Below are 21,897 nucleotides of genomic sequence, written 5' to 3'. Positions count from 1 at the left end.
AAAAAAAAAAAAAAAAAAAGTTGCAGAACCTCAAGCCCCACCCAGAGAGTAGGGTAGAAGAACAGATCTTCTGTCCAGACTTCCCAAGATACTACTGAAGCAAAATCTGCTTTTTTTCCTGAGATCATCTGATGATTCATAAGCACTTTCAGGTTTGAGAGGCACTGGTCTAGCTCAGTGGTTCTAGAGTCCTCTGCAAATGCCCTGGCTAAATGCTCATCCAGGCTCTGCTTAATAATTCCGGGGACAGATAGCCAAGGTCAGTTAGCAGATGAGAATGATCCTTTTATTTTTCTTTTTAGATCAGGCTGGTTAGGCAGATAAGTGGACATAAGTGGATAAATTGCTGTGCTCTAATTTGCAAAGGCAGGTCAGCTGTTAGAGTTACCCTTTAAAACAGCTCATCTTTACAGCAAACTGATTGCTTAAAAGGTTTGGAGAAAACAAGACGATGACTTTAGTATGTGATTCTGTGTCCACTTAGCCTCATTCCACAGTGTATCTACCATTAGGAAAATGCAGCGTTATTGTGTGTGAGTACTATTAATGCAAATTAGTTGTCATCAATTATTTTGAGTTTATTGTTTAAATTGCTACAAGCTTTCCTTCATACTAAGATGAAGAAATTGGTAGCAGTGACTCTCAAACTTTAGTGTGCATCAGAATCGCCAGAGTGCTTGTTAAAACATACTGCTGGGTCCCAGCTCCAAAGTTTCTGATTCAGTTTATGGGGTGGGAACTGATATTTTGCATTTCTAGCAGTTCTCTAATGCTGCATTATAGAAATAGTAGCTTCGAATGCATTTTTAGCACCACAAAAAAAATATCTAGACCCTTATTTGATACTGTGCTCTGATCATATAGAATATAGGGCCAAATTTCAGCAATCATTCTCAGGGGATACACAGTAACTGGGTTAACCTAAATACAAAAGTAAACTACCATTTTCAGAGACTGTTGATTTCTTAAGACATTTCGAACCAATGTCCAATTTGCTCAACAGCAATGCATCTGCTTCGTTTTCCATTCTTCCCCTTGTTTCCACCCACCTCTGATGGCAGACGGTTCTGGTCAAGTGCAGAATGTTTGATCTTGAACTCCCAAGTGCCCACTGGTTGGTGGGCGGCTCTGTTGGTCAGGTTGGCTGGGACATTCTGAGCATGTGGACTGGCTCTGAGCTGTGTGATGATGACCTTCTAGGTCATTACAGTCCTGTATTTAGTCATAGGATCTATCCCAGCCCTTATGCCTTCATCACCTTGTAGGCTCAGACCTCTGATCTCAGCAGATTTAAGGGGCAATTCTATTGTGTGAGGACCTGGCATTGCTAAGTTCTCAGTGAGCTAATAAACCTTCACCACAGCATGGGACCCAAACATCTCTGATCGGGGTTCCTCTTGGTAATTTTTCCACCTGTGGCAGCTGCTCAGATTGGAATGCTTCACTCTGACCTTTCCGGTGCCACTTGTCTAAAGATCGCCTGCAGACTGCCCTGCAGTAGAGACTTCCTGCCAGAGAAAAACCATGACTGCCCTTTATGCCATAATTGAGTGGAGACAGGATTTACCTCATCGGAGCACCTTGTCTGACTCCATTTCATATTATTAAAAACAGAGACTCTGGACTTCATGGTTTTTTTTTTTTTTATAAAAAATTTATTGAGATGATGTAATTATAGGCTTTTCTTTAAAAATTATTTGCAACTCACTGGCCCTGAGAAAAGGCATTTTTTTGTTTTTTGTTTCTTTTTTGTTACATTCATTTGATTCAGTCCCTTATAAACCCCACACCTCATAAACAAGAGATTAGAAACTAAACAAAAAGGGGGAGGGAAGGAAATTGTAGATTCGTTCTGGTTTGCAGGTGGTTGCAGTCACAAAGAGAAATCATCAAGAATGTTCACTTGGCATGTGTGAAAGATTCAGGGGGTCTGCAGCTGTTTAGTGTTGATGCAGTTGGGTCAAAAGAGTATCAGGTTAGTCTTCTGTGGGTTTTAGGCAGGGATTATCATGCCCCCCTCCCACCCCACTGGCTTCCTTGTGTCACAGCCTTTATTTCTACTCCGAAGAGGAGCAGGAGAGAGTGAACAGCCTCTAACTAGCACCAAATGCTTGGGCAAAGAAAACTGCCCCTTTTTCTTGGTGTGTTTTTCCCGAATCTTTTATCCTCAGTTTCCTGGGTGGGAATGGGCCAGACAGGGTGAAACCAGGCTGGATCCTGAGCCTAATTTCATTCTTGGCATGCTGTCTGCTCTTAGGGCAAGTCACTTCACCTCCCTGACACCCAGGTTTCTTCTTTTGCAAAAGGGAGTTCCTATTTCAAAAATGTATTCAGACTTGGAGCCTAGGCAGTGAAAGGTGGGAATGGTGGTTACGTCATCATTTCGGTAAATTGTCACAGCCATTTGAATTTCAGCTAAAGTGACATTCTCATTTGGACAAGAGATCAGTATCAAAAGACATTGGATCAGAGGGTTCCAAACATACTGTTGAAAGGAGAAAATCCATTGGTCTGTTATTCCTCTTTTTCTGTGGGGACACCCTTACCTCCCCAAAGGATTTGGAACATTGGTGATGCCACCTTAAGCAAGACCAAGTCGCCCTGGGTCAAGATCTTAGAGTTCATGTTACCTTCAACATAGCCAGTCTAGCCAATTACCAGTGCTTTCTTCTGATACAGAGGAGATGGCCTGGCTAGCTTGAGATGTAGGAACGAGAACTTCAAGATCCAAGTGAGAGTGCACATCCATCACATGGCAGGGATCCTTTGCATTTTCCTCTCCTGACTTCAGATTAGTCTCCTGACAACACCCCTAGTACTTAGTGTTGAAATGAGTCACGCTGGGTGGATTAGGCAGGTACAATAGAAACTCTGAAAGCAGGGATTATGGCTGATTGAGCTTTGGGTACCTCACAGTGTCCAGCAGGTGCTTCATCAAGGTTTGCTAATTGAATCTGAAATCTTTAGGGTCTGCAGGGCGTAAATACTGTATCCAGGTGCTGGCACTACCCGGGTTTTCTCATAAAGAACAAATGAAGAGGACATTTGCAGTTAGGGGAATTATGAAATCCTTATGGGTAGCACAGATTGATATCCCTTATCTGAAATGCTTGGGACCAGAAGTGTTCTGGGTCTCGGATTTTTAAATTTTTTTTTTTGTATCCTGGAATATTTGTATATATACATAAAATGAGAGATCTTGGGGATGGACACAAAGTCTAAACACAAAATTCATTTATGGCTCACATATACTTTATACACATAGCCTGAAGGTAATTTTATGATATTTGAAATAATTTTCTGTATAAAACAATTTGTGTACATTGAACCATAAGAAAGCAAAGGTGGCCGGGCGCAGTAGCTCACGCCTGTAATCCCAGCACTTTGGGAGGCCGAGGCGGGCGGATCACGAGGTCAGGAGATCGAGACCATCCTGGCTAACACGGTGAAACCCCGTCTCTACTAAAAATATAAAAAATTAGCCGAGCGAGGTGGCGGGCGCCTGTAGTCCCAGCTACTCGGGAGACTGAGGCAGGAGAATGGCGTGAACCCCGGGGGGCGGAGCCTGCAGTGAGCCGAGATTGCGCCACTGCACTCCAGCCTGGGTGACAGCGAGACTCCGTCTCAAAAAAAAAAAAAAAAAGCAAAGGTGTTAGGTGTGGAATTTTCCACTCCTGGTGTCACAGCATTCAGGAAGTTTTGGATTTGGGGGCATTTGGGGGTTTTAACTGTTCAGATTAGGGATGCTCAACCTGTATCTGGATGGGAAATAAAGACTATATTGGAATGAGCGCCTTCTATTTCTTCTTCAAGTGGCTGAAGGTGTCATCCTAAGTCTAACATATTCTCCTGGGATATTGCTTTAAATATAGAAACGCTTGGGGCAAAAGGGAATTTCCCTCCATAATTCAACTGTTAAGATTCTGTGAATAGTAAGAGACTGAGTTCTTGCATTTGGGTGAAGAGGCCAGACGGAGAGGCTCTAATCCTAGCAACACCATGCCCTGGTCTCTGATTTCGTATTCAGACAGACGGATGCAGTAAAAATCCCTTTCTCTCCATTCGTCAAATCAGTGGCTTTCACAATACATCAGGTATTTGGCTTAATCTCTGCATTTGAGAGAATACCAGTCATCTTGGAGGCTGAAATAGGGATCACCATGTCCTACTGAATGCTCTCAAAAGACACCTGCAGCGTGCTGAGATCCGGCAGAATCTCATCACCATTCAAGCAGACTGAGACCCACTCGCCTCACGTAGAAGGTCCCTGACCTTCCGGAAGGTCAAATGGTGGGGCGCCTGTGACAGTAGGAGCAGGCTAGCTATGCCCGTGTGTCTACCTGTGCTCTGATAAGAGGCAGGGACAGAGCAAGGCTGAAGAGAGCCTTGATCAGCTCTTCAATTCCAGTGTCCTTGAACCATAGTCCATCTGTTTGCACCCTAGGTTGGTGTCCTTGTCAGTAAGGCCGAGGGAAAATTCCTCTTGCCTGTGTGACCCAAACTCTACATGTCTGACTCAACTCAGAAAAGGCTGGGGAGAAGCCCAGGGGTCTGGTAACTTCACCTGGGAGCTGCTGCTGAGGGCAGATATGTATCCCGGAGGAGCTGTGAGTTTCTCCCCCAGCTGAGTGGAGGAAACACAGGGGAACAAGGAAGGGGTGCTTTGTAAGGCAGGTCTAATCTGGATTAAAAGAAATTGTACTCCAAATATTGGATTTCTGAGACCTATGTTGGAAGAGTCAATTTAGATGGCTAGAAAAGGAAAAAAAAAAAATCTAAAACAGCTTTCTAAAAATATCTGTTATCATCAAAAATACTAAGAAGTGGCACTACCCTCATTTTACAAGATACCATCGATCTTATTTTGAGGTGAAAAAGAGCCATAAATGGGTCCTTTCTGAGACACAGCTATGAAAGAAAGAAAAAATAATGTATCCGAGGAATTTCCTGTCTGCCCAGGCTGGGCAAACACTGATTGCAACTGAGACTGCCCTCTGGGATCCTCTGTCTCCAATGCTCTGTGTCCAGTGGAGACCAGGAAACTTTAAAAAAGGCTAGGAATTGAAAAAAAAAAAAAAAAAATCAGGCGAGGGCATGAAACTGACCACAAGATGGCCTTTGGAATGGAGCAGAGAGTTTTTCTTTCTCACTGGCCTGTTACCTGCTTTGGAAAAACAAATCCCCACCGCAGAATATTTTTGCCCAGTTTCTGGACTGCTGGGCCTGTGTGATCTTTTCATATTTTCCACTTTGCAGCGCTCCTAAGCTAATCCCAAGCTGCCGAGGCCTTCCAAGTAACTTGGACAACCTTCCATCCTTATCTTACGTCTTAGACGCATGGTTCTCACAGCCATCTCGGGCGGCTCTCTGGACTAGCATGTATCTGTCTGCAGCACAGCAGCATCTGTGATGATTTTGGCCTCCCTCACATGGGTGGCCCAGTGCTGGGATGTGGGTTTGATTCTGTGCTGCTGGCCACAAAGCACCCAGGTCACTGATTCTGTTTAGGTGCCAACAATCCCCAAGGCTCTCCAAGAGGCTGAATGCTGTTAGAAGGTATCTGAATCTCAATAGCAGGCAGGGAGGGAGGACAGAGGGGACCAAGGGAAGAACAGAGCAAGAGAGAGAAAAAGAGAGCTCTCCTTTTCATTTTATCTTTTTTAAAAGCGTTTTTTTTTTTCAGCCAAGACCCAACAGTAACAGGAACAAACCTGATCCATGTGGCAGGAAAAAGAGGAACCTGAACCCCTCTGCAAGTATTCTCTTTCCTGACCAGCTGGGCTTGCCGCACTTTGTGAGATTTGCAAAAAATATATATATAATAGATATATATTTCCATAGGAAAACAACATCAGATGTCTTCCCCTAGATGAACGATGAAGAGTCAAACTGCATGTTCTTAAAACAAAAACAAAAACACCATGAAACTAACAACGGTGGAAGGGTGAGGGTGAGGAATTACAGATGGAGAGATTCCAAATCAGAAGGAAACGTGACATGCGAGTCCCAGGCTCACGCCCTCCGCCAGAATTCCAGCCCCGCCTGTGCTGGGTAGTTTGTCTAAGGTGCTCCAGGGTCCCTCTTGGTCTGCAAGAGAAGTGTCCCTGTCATTTCTGGGTCACTTCCTTTTCCACTCAGCCCGCCTGCTCCGTCACACCTCCAGCAATCCTGGTGGGCAGGGGTTCCCTGGGCTGCTGGCCTGCTGAGGTGGACTGTTGGTTCCTTCAGCATTCATCTTCTTGGTATATTTGTTCATCCAGCTCCTGGGACTCTAGGTGCTCCAGACGGTCTGTTCGGCCACTCATGATTTCATCTGGGGTTTTCATAAACCTTTGGAAGAAGAAGTGGAGGAGTTAAGAGATTCCATTTTCCTAAAGCTGTCTTCACTCTGAACTCTAGCCTGTATATAAAGAAAGGCTCCATCATCTTATACAGCTGGAGAGCTACTGAACCCCGGGATTAATGCTAACTTAGTGCAAATTAGGAAAAGGTACTCCTTTCTCTGACTGTCTAAAAAGTGGCAAAATGATTATTTAAAAAGACTAGGGCCAGGCATGGTAGCTCATGCCTATAATCCTAGTGCTTTGGGAGGACAAGTTGGGAAGATAACTTGAACCTAGGAGTTTGAGACCAGCTTGGGCAACATAGCGAGACCCCACCTCTACCAGTGAAAAAAAAAATCTGGGTATGGTGGTGTGCACCTGTAGTCCTAGCTACTTGGGAGGCTGAGGTGGGAGAATCCCTTAAGCCCAGGAGGTTAAGGCTGCAGTCAGCTATGATCATGCCACTGTACTCTAACTTGGGTGACAAAGTGAAATCCTAATTATTAAAAAAAAAAAAAAAAAGTCTAGGATGTCTGCGACGTAGTGAGCACCCTTTGGGTGGTGCATTACTGCATGACCATATGAGAAAGCCTTGGTCCGGACCATGTATATATGTTTCTTTCTTTTACAGAATTAGATTTTACAGACTCACGAGAGCCGTATATCCACTTCCATTCCAGACTGTGAGCCCAGGAAATGGTATTCAAAACTTAAATTTCAAAGGATATAGTTAAATGTTAAGTGAAAAATGCTGACAATAGGACAACTTAGTGGGAGCTTTTGGAAAATTAGAAAGGCAAAAAAAAAAAAAGAATCTTTTACAATGTTATCACTGATTCACTCAAAATGCTAGCAATGAACCCTCTTTAGTTTATCTGCCTTTGCAACTGGGGTGTACAGCAAGCCTAATCTTCCTGTTCAATGGGTTAAACTAGAAGTGACATCAGTGACATGTTTCGACCATGATTTACATGACTCAGGAAGGCAGCCTGGTTGCAGATGTTCCACCTGCACTGTAGGAGCACCCTTTCCAGTCCCCTTCTGTGCCTGCATACCTTTCTCTCCCCATATACTCTGCCCTGCGCCACTATCTTAGAACTTACGTTTTCTCTCATTCCTCCACGTGCAAAAGCCTAAAATGAACACTCATCAAGTCAGGGTACATCCTTTGCTCTGCTCTTCGGGTCCTCCTACCATCTTTACCTAGGAAGCTCTTATTTTCCACTGTTCACCAGTATGAACCCAATGCATTCTAGCGGTCTTGGCTCTTGTATAAATCATGGCGCATGTTCTCCTATGTATCCTTAGCTTTTCCCTTATCTGGAGCCATCCTGACTCTTCTCACGAGTTGAGTCCTACTCATTCTTTGTGTTCTGTCTCCTCACCAAAAAGCTGCTTAATGGCACTAGTCCATGATTTCAACACTTAAACATCCATCTTCTTCAACACTCAAACATCTTGTATGGAGTACCTACAGTTCAACACCTCACTTGATTACATACTAGGTCTTATACCAAGAAACCTTCATTTTGTGGCAAGTCTGGCTTCTAACATTCATTTCCTCAAAATGGACTAATCTCTCTCTAATAGCACTGTTCCTTTCTCTTACTGAAAATCTTTTATTGGAAGCCTATCAATCTTCTGGCTACTACTGCTTTTCCTGCTCATTACTGGCAAACTTCTCCAGCAGTATGATCTGTAGCATCTGCAAGTCTGTCTCCTCTTTTATCCCCTAACTAAAATTTCTCCCTCCACCTCCAAAGTCAATAAGGAGCTCCTCTAAGCCAACTCCACAGATGTCCTGTGCTTGGCCCCCCAAACCACCCCTTTCTTCTTTTGACAACTTTCCCATATTAAGCTTCTGATATTCCACACCAGGCTGTCAATAAGCATTAATTGAAAGGTTTAATATAGAATGATAAAAAATAGAATCCTCTACCTTCTAGGAGCTTACAATCTAGTTGTCGGGGAGAAGGGCTTCACACATATAACTACAGGCTGAGCATCCCTAATCCAAACATGGGAAACACTTCTGGTCCCAAGCATTCCAGATAAGGGATACTCAACCTGTATTAAAAATATAAATCCTGTAGTCGCTCTGACTACTCCGGAGGCTGAGGCAGGAGGATTGCTTGAGCCCAGAGTCTGAGGCTTCAGTGTGCTATGACCACACCACTGCACTCCAGCCTGGGCATCAGAGTGAGACCCTGTCTCTAGAAAAACAAACAAACTAGCCAGGCACAGTGGTTCACATCTGTAATTCAAGCACTTTGGGAGGCCAAGGTGGGCAGATCACTTGAAGCCAGGAGTTTGAGACAAGAGTGGCCAATATGGCGAAACCCTGTCTCCACTAAAAATACAAAAATTAGCCAGGTGTGGTGGCAGGCACCTGTAATTCCAGCTACTAGGGAGGCTCAGGCATGATAATTATGAGAATTGCTTAAATTCAGGAGGTGGAGGTTCCAGTGAGTCGAGATTGTGCCACTGCACTGTAGCCCGTGTGACAGAGCAAGACTCTGTCTCAAAAAAAAAGAAAAGAAAAAGCAATTGTAGTGTAGTTAAGGGCCAAAGGGAACCCAAGTGATGATGGAAGACGATAGCTATGTGTGTTGGAGCAGCTGAAGAAGGCCTCATTCAGGGCAATAGACTTGAGGTTGAGCCTTGAGGGTGTAGGTATTAAAAAGGCAAAAGTTAGTCATATACATTTCTGGCATAGGGAACTGTATTAGTGTTGTAGGGCAGCTGGCTGTTTGTATTATGGTTTCAGGAGGCAGTAGAGTGGACCAGAGACAAAGACATTGTTGAGTGAAACCTGATGTGAATCATGAAGTCCAGACATCAGCTTCCACTGCCAGGGAAACCTTTGCTTTTTTCTCGTCTCCCAGATCTCATGAAACTGCTTGTCATTGAAAGACTCCAACCTGGGACCTTCTGGCAACATTCCCTTCTGGGAAATGTAGTTCCCAGGCTTCTAGCCCCTGCAACACAGAATAGAGTGGGAATGGTGCTGAAGAGCCAATGGTCCATCTAGCACAATGACTGGGATACAGGAAGAGTCAAAGGGAACTCTAGTTTCAAAGTTGGTCGCTTCAAACAGCAGTGATGCCCCTGATGAGTAAAGAATTCAGTAATTCTGGGTGGAATTTCTTTTTTTTTTTTTTTCTTGAGATGGAGTCTCGCTTTGTCACCAGGCTGGAGTGCAGTAGCACGATCTCGGCTCACTGCAACCCCTGCCTCCCAGGTTCAAGCACCTCTCTATTTTATTTTATTTTATTATTATACTTTAAGTTTTAGGGTACATGTGCACAACGTGCAGGTTTGTTACATATGTATCCATGTGCCACGTTGGTGTGCTGCACCCATTAACTCGTCATTTAGCATTAGGTGTATCTCCTAATGCTGTCCCTCCCCCCTCCCCCCACCCCACAACAGTCCCCGAGTGTGATGTTCCCCTTCCTGTGTCCATGAGTTCTCATTGTTCAATTCCCACCTATGAGTGAGAACATGCAGTGTTTGGTTTTTTGTCCTTGAAATAGTTTGCTGAGAATGATGATTTCCAGTTTCATCCATGTCCCTACAAAGGACATGAACTCATCATTTTTTATGGCTGCGTAGTATTCCATGGTGTATATGTGCCACATTTTCTTAATCCAGTCTATTGTTGTTGGACATTTGGGTTGGTTCCAAGTCTTTGCTATTGTGAATAGTGCCGCAATAAACATACATGTGCATGTGTCTTTATAGCAGCATGATTTATGGTCCTTTGGGTATATACCCAGTAATGGGATGGCTGGGTCAAACGGTATTTCTAGTTCTAGATCCCTGAGGAATCGCCACACTGACTTCCACAATGGTTGAACTAGTTTACAGTCCCACCAACAGTGTAAAAGTGTTCCTATTTCTCCACATCCTCTCCAGCACCTGTTTTTTTTTTTTTTTTTTTGAGACGGAGTCTTGCTCTGTTGCCTAGGCTGGACTGCAGTGGCGCAATCTCCGCTCACTGCAAGCTCCGCCTCCCGGGTTCACGCCATTCTCCTGCCTCAGCCTCTCCGAGTAGCTGGGACTACAGGTGCCCGCCACCACGCCTGGCTAACTTTTTTGTATTTTTTAGTAGAGACGGGGTTTCACCGTGGTCTCGATCTCCTGACCTCGTGATCTGCCCGCCTTGGCCTCCCAAAGTGCTGGGATTACAAGCGTGAGCCATCACGCCCGGCTCCAGCACCTGTTGTTTCCTGACTTTTTAATGATGGCCATTCTAACTGGTGTGAGATGGTATCTCATTGTGGTTTTGATTTGCATTTCTCTGATGGCCAGTGATGATGAGCATTTTTTCATGTGTTGTTTGGCTGCATAAATGTCTTCTTTTGAGAAGTGTCTGTTCATATCCTTTGCCCACTTTTTGATGGGGTTGTTTTTTTCTTGTAAATTTGTTTGAGTTCATTGTAGATTCTGGATATTAGCCCTTTGTCAGATGAGTAGGTTGCAAAAATTTTCTCCCATTTTGTAGGTTGCCTGTTCACTCTGATGGTAGTTTCTTCTGCTGTGCAGAAGCTCTTTAGTTTAATTGGATCCCATTTGTCAATGTTGGCTTTTGTTGCCATTGCTTTTGGTGTTTTAGACATGAAGTCCTTGCCCACGCCTATGTCCTGAATGGTATTGCCTAGGTTTTCTTCTAGGGTTTTCATGGTTTTAGGTCTAACATTTAAGTCTTTAATCCATCTTGAATTAATTTTTGTATAAGGTGTAAGGAAGGGATCCAGTTTCAGCTTTCTACATATGGCTAGCCAGTTTTCCCAGCACCATTTATTAAATAGGGAATCCTTTCCCCATTTCTTGTTTTTGTCAGGTTTGTCAAAGATCAGATAGTTGTAGATAGGTGGCATTATTTCTGAGGGCTCTGTTCTGTTCCATTGATCTATATCTCTGTTTTGGTACCAGTACCATGCTGTTTTGGTTACTGTAGCCTTGTAGTATAGTTTGAAGTCAGGTAGCATGATGCCTCCAGCTTTGTTCTTTTGGCTTAGGATTGACTTGGCAATGCGGGCTCTTTTTTGGTTCCATATGAACTTTAAAGTAGTTTTTTCCAATTCTGTGAAGAAAGTCATTGGTAGCTTGATGGGGATGGCATTGAATCTATAAATTACCTTGGGCAGTATGGCCATATTCATGATATTGATTCTTCCAACCCATGAGCATGGAATGTTCTTCCATTTGTTTGTATCCTCTTTTATTTCATTGAGCAGTGGTTTTGTAGTTCTCCTTGAAGAGGTCCTTCACATCCCTTGTAAGTTGGATTCCTAGGTATTTTATTCTCTTTGAAGCAATTGTGAATGGGAGTTGACTCATGGTTTGGCTCTCTGTTTGTCTGTGATTGGTGTATAAGAATGCTTGTGACTTTTGTACGTTGATTTTGTATCCTGAGACTTTGCTGAAGTTGCTTATCAGCTTAAGGAGATTTCGGGCTGAGACAATGGGGTTTTCTAGATATACAATCATGTCATCTGCAAACAGGGACAATTTGACTTCCTCTTTTCCTAATTGAATACCCTTTATTTCCTTCTTGTGCCTAATTGCCCTGGCCAGAACTTCCACCACTATGTTGAATAGGAGTGGTGAGAGAGGGCATCTCTGTCTTGTGCCAGTTTTCAAAGGGAATGCTTCCAGTTTTTGCCCATTCAGTATGATATTGGCTGTGGGTTTGTCACAGATAGCTCTTATTATTTTGAGATACGTCCCATGAATACCTAATTTATTGAGAGTTTTTAGCATGAAGGGTTGTTGAATTTTGTCAAAGGCCTTTTCTGCATCTATTGAGATAATCATGTGGTTTTTGTCTTTGGTTCTGTTTATATGCTGGATTATGTTTATTGATTTGCGTATGTTGAACCAGCCTTACATCCCAGGGATGAAGCCCACTTGATCATGGTGGATAAGCTTTTTGATGTGCTGCTGGATTCGGTTTGCCAGTATTTTATTGAGGATTTTTGCATCAATGTTCATCAAGGATATTGGTCTAAAATTCTCTTTTTTGGTGGTGTCTCTGCCAGGCTTTGGGATCAGGATGATGCTGGCCTCATAAAATGAGTTAGGGAGGATTCCCTCTTTTTCTATTGATTGGAATAGTTTCAGAAGGCATGATACCAGCTCCTCCTTATACCTCTGGTAGAATTCGGCTGTGAATCCATCAGGTCCTGGACTCTTTTTGGTTGGTAAGCTATTGATTATTGCCACAATTTCAGAGCCTGTTATTGGTCTATTCAGAGATTCAACTTCTTCCTGGTTTAGTCTTGGGAGGGTGTATGTGTCGAGGAATTTATCCATTTCTTCTAGATTTTCTAGTTTATTTGCGTAGAGGTGTTTGTAGTATTCTCTGATGGTAGTTTGTATTTCTGTGGGATCAGTGGTGATATCCCCTTTATCATTTTTTATTGCATCTATTTGATTCTTCTCTCTTTTCTTCTTTATTAGTCTTGCTAGCGGTCTATCAATTTTGTTGATCTTTTCAAAAAACCAGTTCCTAGATTCATTACTTTTTTGAAGGGTTTTTTGTGTCTCTATTTCCTTCAGTTCTGCTCTGATTTTAGTTATTTCTTGCCTTTTGCTAGCTTTTGAATGTGTTTGCTCTTGCTTTTCTAGTTCTTTTAATTGTGATGTTAGGGTGTCAGTTTTGGATCTTTCCTGCTTTCTCTTGTGGGCATTTAGTGCTATAAATTTCCCTCTACACACTGCTTTGAATGTGTCCCAGAGATTCTGGTATGTTGTGTCTTTGTTCTCGTTGGTTTCAAAGAACATCTTTATTAAAGAACAGCTTTATTTCTGCCTTCATTTTGTTATGTACCCAGTAGTCATTCAGGAGCAGGTTGTTCAGTTTCCATGTAGTTGAGTGGTTTTGAGTGAGTTTCTTAATCCTGAGTTCTAGTTTGATTGCACTGTGGTCTGAGAGACAGTTTGTTATAATTTCTGTTCTTTTACATTTGCTGAGGAGTGCTTTACTTCCAACTATGTGGTCAATTTTGGAATAGGTGTGGTGTGGTGCTGAAAAAAATGTATATTCTGTTGATTTGGGGTGGAGAGTTCTGTAGATGTCTATTAGGTCTGCTTGGTGCAGAGCTGAGTTCAATTCCTGGGTATCCTTGTTGACTTTCTGTCTTGTTGATCTGTCTAATGTTGACAGTGGGTGTTAGTCTCCCATTATTATTGTGTGGGAGTCTAAGTCTCTTTGTAGGTCACTCAGGACTTGCTTTATGAATCTGGGTCCTCCTGTATTGGGTGCATATATATTTAGGATAGTTAGCTCTTCTTGTTGAATTGATCCCTTTACCATTATGTAATGGCCTTCTTTGTCTCTTTTGATCTTTGTTGGTTTAAAGTCTGTTTTATCAGAGACTAGGATTGCAACCCCTGCCTTTTTTTGTTTTCCATTTGCTTGGTAGATCTTCCTCCATCCCTTTATTTTGAGTCTATGTGTGTCTCTGCACGTGAGATGGGTTTCCTGAATACAGCACACTGATGGGTCTTGACTCTTTATCCAATTTGCCAGTCTGTGTCTTTTAATTGGAACATTTAGCTCATTTACGTTTAAAGTTAATATAGTTATGTGTGAATTTGATCCTGTCATTATGATGTTAGCTGGTTATTTTGCTCGTTAGTTGATGCAGTTTCTTCCTAGCCTGGATGGTCTTTACAATTTGGCATGTTTTTGCAGTGGCTGGTACAGGTTGTTCCTTTCCATGTTTAGTGCTTCCTTCAAGAGCTCTTTTAGGGCAGGCCTGGTGGTGACAAAATCTCTCAGCATTTGCTTGTGTGTAAAGTATTTTATTTCTCCTTCAGTTATGAAGCTTAGTTTGGCTGGATATGAAATTCTAGGTTGAAAATTCTTTTCTTTAAGAATGTTGAATATTGGCCCCCACTCTCTTCTGGCTTGTAGAGTTTCTGCTGAGAGATCTGCTGTTAGTCTGATGGGCTTCCCTTTGTGGGTAACCTGACCTTTCTCTCTGGCTGCCCTTAACATTTTTTCCTTCATTTCAAATTTGGTGAATCTGACAATTATGTGTCTTGGAGTTGCTCTTCTCAAGGAGTATCTTTGTGGCATTCTCTGTATTTCCTGCATCTGAATGTTGGCCTGCCTTGCTAGATTGGGGAAGTTCTCCTGGATAATATCCTGCAGGGTGTTTTCCAACTTGGTTCCATTCCCCCTGTCACTTTCAGGTACACCAATCAATCACATGTAGATTTGGTCTTTTCACATAGTCCCATATTTCTTGGAGACTTTGTTCGTTTCTTTTTATTCTTTTTTCTCTAAACTTCCCTTCTCACTTCATTTCATCTTCCATCACTGATACCCTTTCTTCCAGTTGATCGCATTGGCTCCTGAGGCTTCTGCATTCTTCACATAGTTCTCGAGCCTTGGGTTTCAGCTCCATCAGCTCCTTTAAGCACTTCTCTGCATTGGTTATTCTAGTTATACATTCGTCTAATTTTTTTTCAAAGTTTTTAACTTCTTTGCCATTGGTTTGAATTTCCTCCTGTAGCTTGTAGTAGTTTGATCATCTGAAGCCTTCTTCTCTCAACTCGTCAAAGTCATTCTCCGTCCAGCTTTGTTCCGTTGCTGGTGAGGAACTGCGTTGCTTTGGAGGAGGAGAGGCGCTCTGCTTTTTAGAGTTTCCAGTTTTTCTGCTCTGTTTTTTCCCCATCTTTGTGGTTTTATCTACTTCTGGTCTTTGATGATGGTGATGTACAGATGGGTTTTTGGTGTGGATGTCCTTTCTGTTTGTTAGTTTTCCCTCTAACAGACAGGACCCTCAGGTGCAGGTCTGTTGGGTTTGCACTCCAGACCCTGTTTGCCTGGGTATTAGCAGCGCTGGCTGCAGAACAGCGGTGGCTGTAGAACAGCAGATTTTTGTGAACCGCAAATGCTGCTGCCTGATCGTTCCTCTGGAATTTTTGTCTCAGAGGAGTACCTGGCCGTGTGAGGTGTCTGTCTGCCCCTACTGGGGGGTGCCTCCCAGTTAGGCTGCTCGGGGGTCAGGGACCCAATTGAGGAGGCAGTCTGCCTGTTCTCAGATCTCTAGCTGCATGCTGGGAGAACCACTACTCTCTTCAAAGCTGTCAGTCAGACAGGGACATTTAAGTCTGCAGAGGTTACTGCTGTGTTTTTGTTTGTCTGTGCCCTGCCCCCAGAGGTGGAGCCTACAGAGGCAGACAGGCCTCCTTGAGCTGTGGTGGCCTCCACCCAGTTCGAGCTTCCCGGCTGCTTTGTTTACCTAAGCAAGCCTGGGCAATGGCAGGCGCCTCTCCCCCAGCCTTGCTGCCGCCTTGCAGTTTGATCTCAGACTGCTGTGCTAGCAATCAGCAAGACTCGGTGGGCATAGGACCCTCCGAGCCGGGTGCAGGATATAATCTCCTGGTGTGCCATTTGTTAAGCCCGTTGGAAAAGTGCAGCATTAGGGTGGGAGTGACCCGACTTTCCAGGTGCCGTCTGTCACCCCTTTCTTTGACTAGGAAAGGGAACTCCCTGACCCCTTGCGCTTTCTGAGTGAGGCAATGCCTCGCCCTGCTTCAGCTCGCGCACAGTGCACTGCACCCACTGTCTGACACTCCCTAGTGAGATGAACCTGGTACCTCAGATGGAAATGCAGAAATCACCTGTCTTCTGTGTCACTCATGCTGGGAGCTGTAGACTGGAGCTGTTCCTATTTGGCCATCTTGGCTGCAATCTCAAGCACTTCTCTTATCTCAGCCTCCCGAGTAGCTGGGACTACAGGTGCGTGCCACTATGCTCAGCTAATTTTTGTATTTTTAGTAGAGATGGGGTTTCACCATGTTGGCCAGGATGGTCTCGATCTCTTGACCTCGTGATCTGCCCACCTCAGCCTCCCAAAGTGCTGGGATTACAGGCGTGAGCCATCACGCCCGGCCTCTGAGTGGAATTTCTAATCTGAGACGAGCGTCTGTTTTGAAGATGTCATGTCTGAAATACTTAAATGCGATATTTAAGGGGACACGGCCTACAGGAAACTCTTGGACATTCAAATTTGGAATTTCAGGGAGATTTTAGAGCTAGATATAGAGATTTAAGGGCCTAACCACTGAGGTGATAAATGAAGTTGTGTGTCGTGATCAATTCATCCACGAAAAAGGTATAGAGTTGGAAGAAAGGGAGCCAAGGACTGCATTTAGGTTGAAGGATGAAGAAAAGCCATCAGTAGAGCCGGAGAACGGAGGGTTCTTTTTTTATTCCTTCTATTCTGTTTCCCTTTCTTAAATAGCCTTTCCCGTTTCTTTTGAAGATCTTAGTTGCTTTTACCATTCCTAAGTTACCATTCCATCCCCATGCTAAAGACCAGGTTCTCTCCTCTTTCCAATACATTAATCATATCAGTGAGCTCATCTGTTCATACATGGTATCACTTCCTACCTGTATATAGATAATTCACAAGCTACATCTCTAGCCCCATCTGCCACTCTCTTCTGTCCCACCTGTCAAAACCCATCACCCAAGGTTGTGTTTGTTGATCTCACTTCTACCAACCTGCAGTTGGCCCCACTAATGACTACTACCAGCACCAGAGGTCTACTTCTACATCTCCTGATTGGTCCTTCAGATCTCTCCTTCTTCTTCTAATTCTTTCTCCTCTCTTGCATAGTACTTGGAATCACAATCTATGTGGTGGCAGGCCAACTGGTTGGAACTCATTATCTACGAGGAATTGTGGAAAGAAAAATTCTAGTGCAGCAGCTCGTAGACTTATTCTGACTATGATGCATTATAAGAAATACATTTTACATCATGACTCTTCACGTACATACACACCTTGAACAACATTTTCATGAAATCAACTGTCATTCTTGCTACATGTGATGCAGTCTGGCATTTTCAACTCTATCCTATCCTATCCTTATTTCATTTAAGAAAAAAAAGCCGTGATGGACCCATTCAATCTATTTCATGACTCACTGTGGGTCATTACCTGCATTTTGACAAATACTGGTTCAGAAACTTGCCTTACAAGGATGGTAACCTGGAAGTCTAGGTTTAATTCCTTGTTTTGCCATTGACTTTGTGCTTTTAACTACACCGGACTTTAATGCCACATACTATTATTTGGTCACTGCGTTGTTTTAAATTTGAGTCAGATTCTGTTCATTTAGTTTTGGCTTTGTTACAGGACAGACATAAGTTAAAAAAATTTTTCCTTAAATCCTAACAAACCAGTAGCTGGTATTCAGTTTGTAGCAATGATTGGCTTTGCGTATCCGATAGGCAGGTAGAGATCTGAACAGTCTCCCCCCACTCCCCGTTATTTAAAGAAAACAGCATCCTCCCAAAAGAAGGAAAGGAGAAAAAGGAAGTGCTACCTGAACAAAAGCCTTTGTCCTGGCTCCTTCCTGATAATGTTTAGTTTGTAGTAGTGGCGCAGGGCTCTGGACATTTTCTCATAGGTCATGTTTGTTCTGTTCTGTTTGTTCAAAGGAGGAAGGGAGAGAAAAAGCACAAAGACACAATGAAATGAACCTCAGAAAAGGCACTGCGGGAGCTATTAAAATAAAAGCTCTTCAGCTGCTGCCTGTGGCCCTGCCAGTTTGGGAAGCTACCTGCTAATCGGCTGCCTTCCAGGCACATCTGTCCCCACCCTTTAGCTTTTTGTATTCACTGTCACCAAGGTTTACTCCTAAGGTGAATCACCCTTTGTCCGAAGTCCTGGAGCCCTAGCTAATAAAGCAGATCCCACAGCAGCCTCCCTTATTTCCTTTTCCCAAGACTGCTCTCTGCTCCGCCTGAGGAATTTCCTGCAGGTTCCCCCTATCTCTGGGTCACCCTTCACCTTCTGACCCACACAGCATTTCTTTTTTTTGTTGCAATGACCTTTTCTCAAACTTGTGTTTCTGGTCTGTCATTTTAAGGAAGCCAATTTTTTTGTTTAAATTCCTGTTGTGGAAGCAAGAATACAGTGGTTCTGGGCCCGAGGCAATGGTACAGTGGGAGTAGCAGAGGGATTTTTCTCAGTGACTCACACATGGAAGTGTCTGTCAGTGGGGCCTTGCCATATTTGGTCATGGTCTGCATTACCCACTGCCTTCTTAGAAGGCTGCAGGTCTGGGCACACCTGGCTGGGCCTCCCTGCCTTCTCACTCAGCGGATTGGGGTTGTGCCGCCGTGGCAACATCAGGCTTTGCTTCAGGTCCACCTATCGACTGGCCTGGATCACGGTTACCCACTTTTTACAACTGCACATTTGAGCAGTCTTCCTTACTGCAAAAGACTTTATTCAATTCCATTCCCTCTTCCCAGTTTGCAAAATTGTGGGGCAAACTTCTTGCATCGCTTGCTTATAAAGGGGATGTTTTACAGTCAGAATATAAGTATTTTCTATGAAGAAATGGGCTTTGGGGAACATGCGAGTTTCTGAGAAGAAAAGAAGTGGCACTTCCCAAAGGTCCCCTGTGAGTCAGAGAGTCTGGCTGTACTTCCCTTTTACCCAGTTCCTAACAACAGTGGAGGTGGCGGGATCAGGTCAAGGGGAGTGGAAACAAGTCACTCATGATGCAGCCCAGCAAACCGGGATATGTGAGTTAATGGGCACCCGGTCTCAGGAACAAATGGTAAGATGCATCTTTAATTATTTCCTTCCCTTTGCAACTGCCTAATTGCTTGCCCGGCAAGGAATAAACTAAGTAAGTATGGGCAGACGTAAAAAGCGGAAGACAGACGATTATCCTCCAGCCCAGGGATAAAGACTTCATCTCGGCACGGGTATCTGCTGCCCTTTTACCTTATGGTTTCCCCACAGTCGAGCCAGTCCGTTGGGATCCACTATCCGGAATATTTTGGATTCTTTGTCCTCCCATCGGATGAAGTTTTCGTACCGGCTGTCAGAAAGCAACTGATAGACGTAATCCCAAAGCAGTCTACAGTCTACAGAGGAAAAGGGCAAGAAAACACTGTTGAAAATGTTTCTTGTTGAGGCACTAACCAGAAGAATCAAAGAAGAATCCAGCAACTGCTTCTGCCTAGCTTGGGCTGACTGACTGACTGATTGATTGTCTAACTTCCTTGTTTTACAGGGAAGAAACCAAGGCCCAGAGAGGTGGAGGGAGGTCCTGTTGTGTGACCTTTGACCCACTGGAGGCCTCAGAGATGATCCAGGCGACAGCCTCCCTCCACAGATGATGATAGGGTGACCCAGAAGTCCACGGTCGTGACCCAAACTTAAACCTGGGCAGAGCCCATGTGAAAGACGGGAAGCAAGTTCTAACTGTGAATGAATGGGCTCTGAACGTGTGTTAAATGCAGGCTGGAAGGAGAAAAGGGTGGAAAGAGGGTCCTGATGTTACAGAGAGAGCTGTGTGGTAAAAGATAGTGGAGTGAAAAGGTTATCCTGGTGTTGGCGGGAGATGGATGGATAAAGATGAGAAGGCTGGGGTAGGCTAAAACACAGCAAAAAGGAGTGAGGAGTGAAAAACGGTGGGAAAAGAAAAACTATGTGGCTTGGTGACTCTGACTGTGGGAACTGTGGCTAGCCTGGTTTTAAAAAGAAATAGATATTCTCATTCTATCACATTTTGGAGGCCTTTAAAAAAATGTTTTGATATAGTGGATCATGGCAGAAAGGAACCCAGTGCAAAAATCACTTTCTCCACTTGCAGAACTGATGTTTGAACATTCAGTCAGGCAATGGGTATTTATTAAGTGTTAAGTGATTTAATATGGACTAGGCATGGTTTTGGGCCTTGGCTTTCGGCTGTGGGTTAGTAAATTAAAAGAGAAGACATGGCCGGGTGTGGTGGCTCACGCCTGTAATCCCAGCACTTTGGGAAGCTGAGACAGGTGGATCATTTGAGGCCAGGAGTTTGAGACCAGCCTGACCAACGTGGCGAAACCCCGTCTCTACTAAAAATACAAAAACTTAGCCAGGCATGGTGGCGTGTGCCTGTAATCCCAGCTACTCGGGACACTGAGGCAGGAGAATCGCCTGAACCCAGGAGGTGGAAGTTGCAGTGAGTCAAGATCGCACCACTGCCCTCCAGCCTGGGTGACAAAGTGAGACTCAGTCTCAAAAAAAAAAAAAAAAAGAGAAGTACACCTTCCCCTTGTTCTATGACTTTCTGGATGTGTGCTATGAAGGTGTGTGGTTGCCGTCCAGCAGAACCTGGAGAGGTAGCTGGGGACAGATGTGTGCCTTCTAGGTTGAGTTAAAGGTTAACTGGCCTCCAGATGAGGAGAAGCAGCACCAATTTCCAGGTGTTCACTGCATGGTTCTGGAAATGCCCACTTTTTATAGGCACTTGTCAGAATGGCTGGTGATGGAAGATCAATTACTGAATGCCAAGTATGAACTCGGCACTTTACCTGTATGATTTCTGATCCTCAGAGAGGATGAAATAACTTGCCCGAGGTCGCAAGGATTTGCACTCTGGACTCCTGCACTACAATGTTCTTTCTTTTTTACTTTGGGCGAGGCCTGGGCCTGGCACATTTGAAAGGGGATTGTCCAATTGAGGCTTGGAATATATTACAGCCAACACATCCGCATTGCAGAGAAAGACACACACCCTTCTCTGGGCGTATATTTACAAGGGGAATTCAGCTGGGCCAACCTGGACACGTTTCTTAATCTTCCTGAGGTTCTGTTGCCTCACTTATGAAGTGGGAATAACAGCACTTGCTTTACAGGATTATTGTATTAGTGATAATGGGAGGGAAGAGAAAGTAATAAAAATAACAACGGTATTTAGTGGGTGCTATTTGTAGGTGCTGTGCTGTGGCTTCAACAAGCCTGGTTACAGCTGACCCTTACGCCGCCTTATGAGGCAGGTGCTGTTGCTATTCCTATTTTATAGATCAGGAAGCTGGGGCTGACAGGGTTTGATGGTTTACTCAGAAGGACACAGCTTATGAATGACACACAGGATTCTTGGCTGTGCATGACCCCAAAGCCCATGCTATGACACACTTCCCAATGCAATTTCTAGTCTCAGAGAAACGCGCTAATGGATATATGTTTGTAAAATCTTAGGACTTTCCAGAACAAAGTACACCTGCTCAGTGTATCTTTTCTGAACTCCAGCGTTCTCTTTGAACAGCAGAAGACACTGGCAGAAAAATGTGGCATTTTCTAGAAGCTTAATCGTTCAAGGAACTACCATTAAGTGTACAGCAGCCCTAAATCTTTAGTATCCCTTATGGTATCCTTTCCTCTGTATTATCTGTGTTTCAACATTAATGTGGTGTGTCACTCATTGTGTTTTGGAAAAGGACAAGTGGCCTCCTTCTTAAAAAAATGACACCAGAGTCCTGGAGTTTGAACTCCATTCTAACGACAGAAGCTGTCCAGCCACTTCTATTGCCCACCCCGCCTTGCCATGGCTGCATTCTGTATTGCCAGGGGGTGGGCTGAGGTGGGGGGTGTGGAGAAGACGAGCAACGCGAGCATCGTAAGTACCTTGAGAAATCAGTGTCCTACTGCAGACTGGGAATAATCTAGCTCATTTTTAAGGCATTTGATGGAGGATGATTCTAGTTTCTAGGCAAAGCAGTAAAAAGCGGCAAAGTGTCTCTTTCCCTTGCAAGCAT

General features: G+C 44.0%; 1 protein-coding gene across 4 annotated transcripts in view; it reads right to left on the bottom strand.

Moving 5' to 3' along the window:
* Nucleotides 1-1,667: 1,667 nt before the first annotated feature.
* ETV6 (ETS variant transcription factor 6) overlaps nt 1,668-21,897 on the bottom strand; it is a 260,443-nt gene continuing 240,213 nt past the window's right edge. For 3 of the 4 annotated variants that reach the window (XM_032159640.2, XM_058441973.1, XM_058441974.1), the window contains exons 6-8: nt 19,097-19,239; nt 17,682-17,782; nt 1,668-6,330 (exon numbers count right to left, since the gene is read on the bottom strand). In XM_032159640.2, coding sequence (XP_032015531.1) covers nt 6,225-6,330; nt 17,682-17,782; nt 19,097-19,239 — 350 coding nt within the window. In that variant the 3' untranslated portion in view covers nt 1,668-6,224. Of the gene's footprint in view, nt 6,331-16,854; nt 17,023-17,681; nt 17,783-19,096; nt 19,240-21,897 lie in introns of all 4 variants that reach the window. The other variant, XR_009214392.1, reaches the window with a different exon arrangement.

Source organism: Hylobates moloch, unplaced genomic scaffold (genome assembly GCF_009828535.3).
Source record: "Hylobates moloch isolate HMO894 unplaced genomic scaffold, HMol_V3 SCAFFOLD_8, whole genome shotgun sequence".
NCBI classification, from domain to species: domain Eukaryota; kingdom Metazoa; phylum Chordata; class Mammalia; order Primates; family Hylobatidae; genus Hylobates; species Hylobates moloch.
Note: the sequence above shows the minus strand (reverse complement) of the source record. Positions and strands in the feature narration are given on the sequence as shown.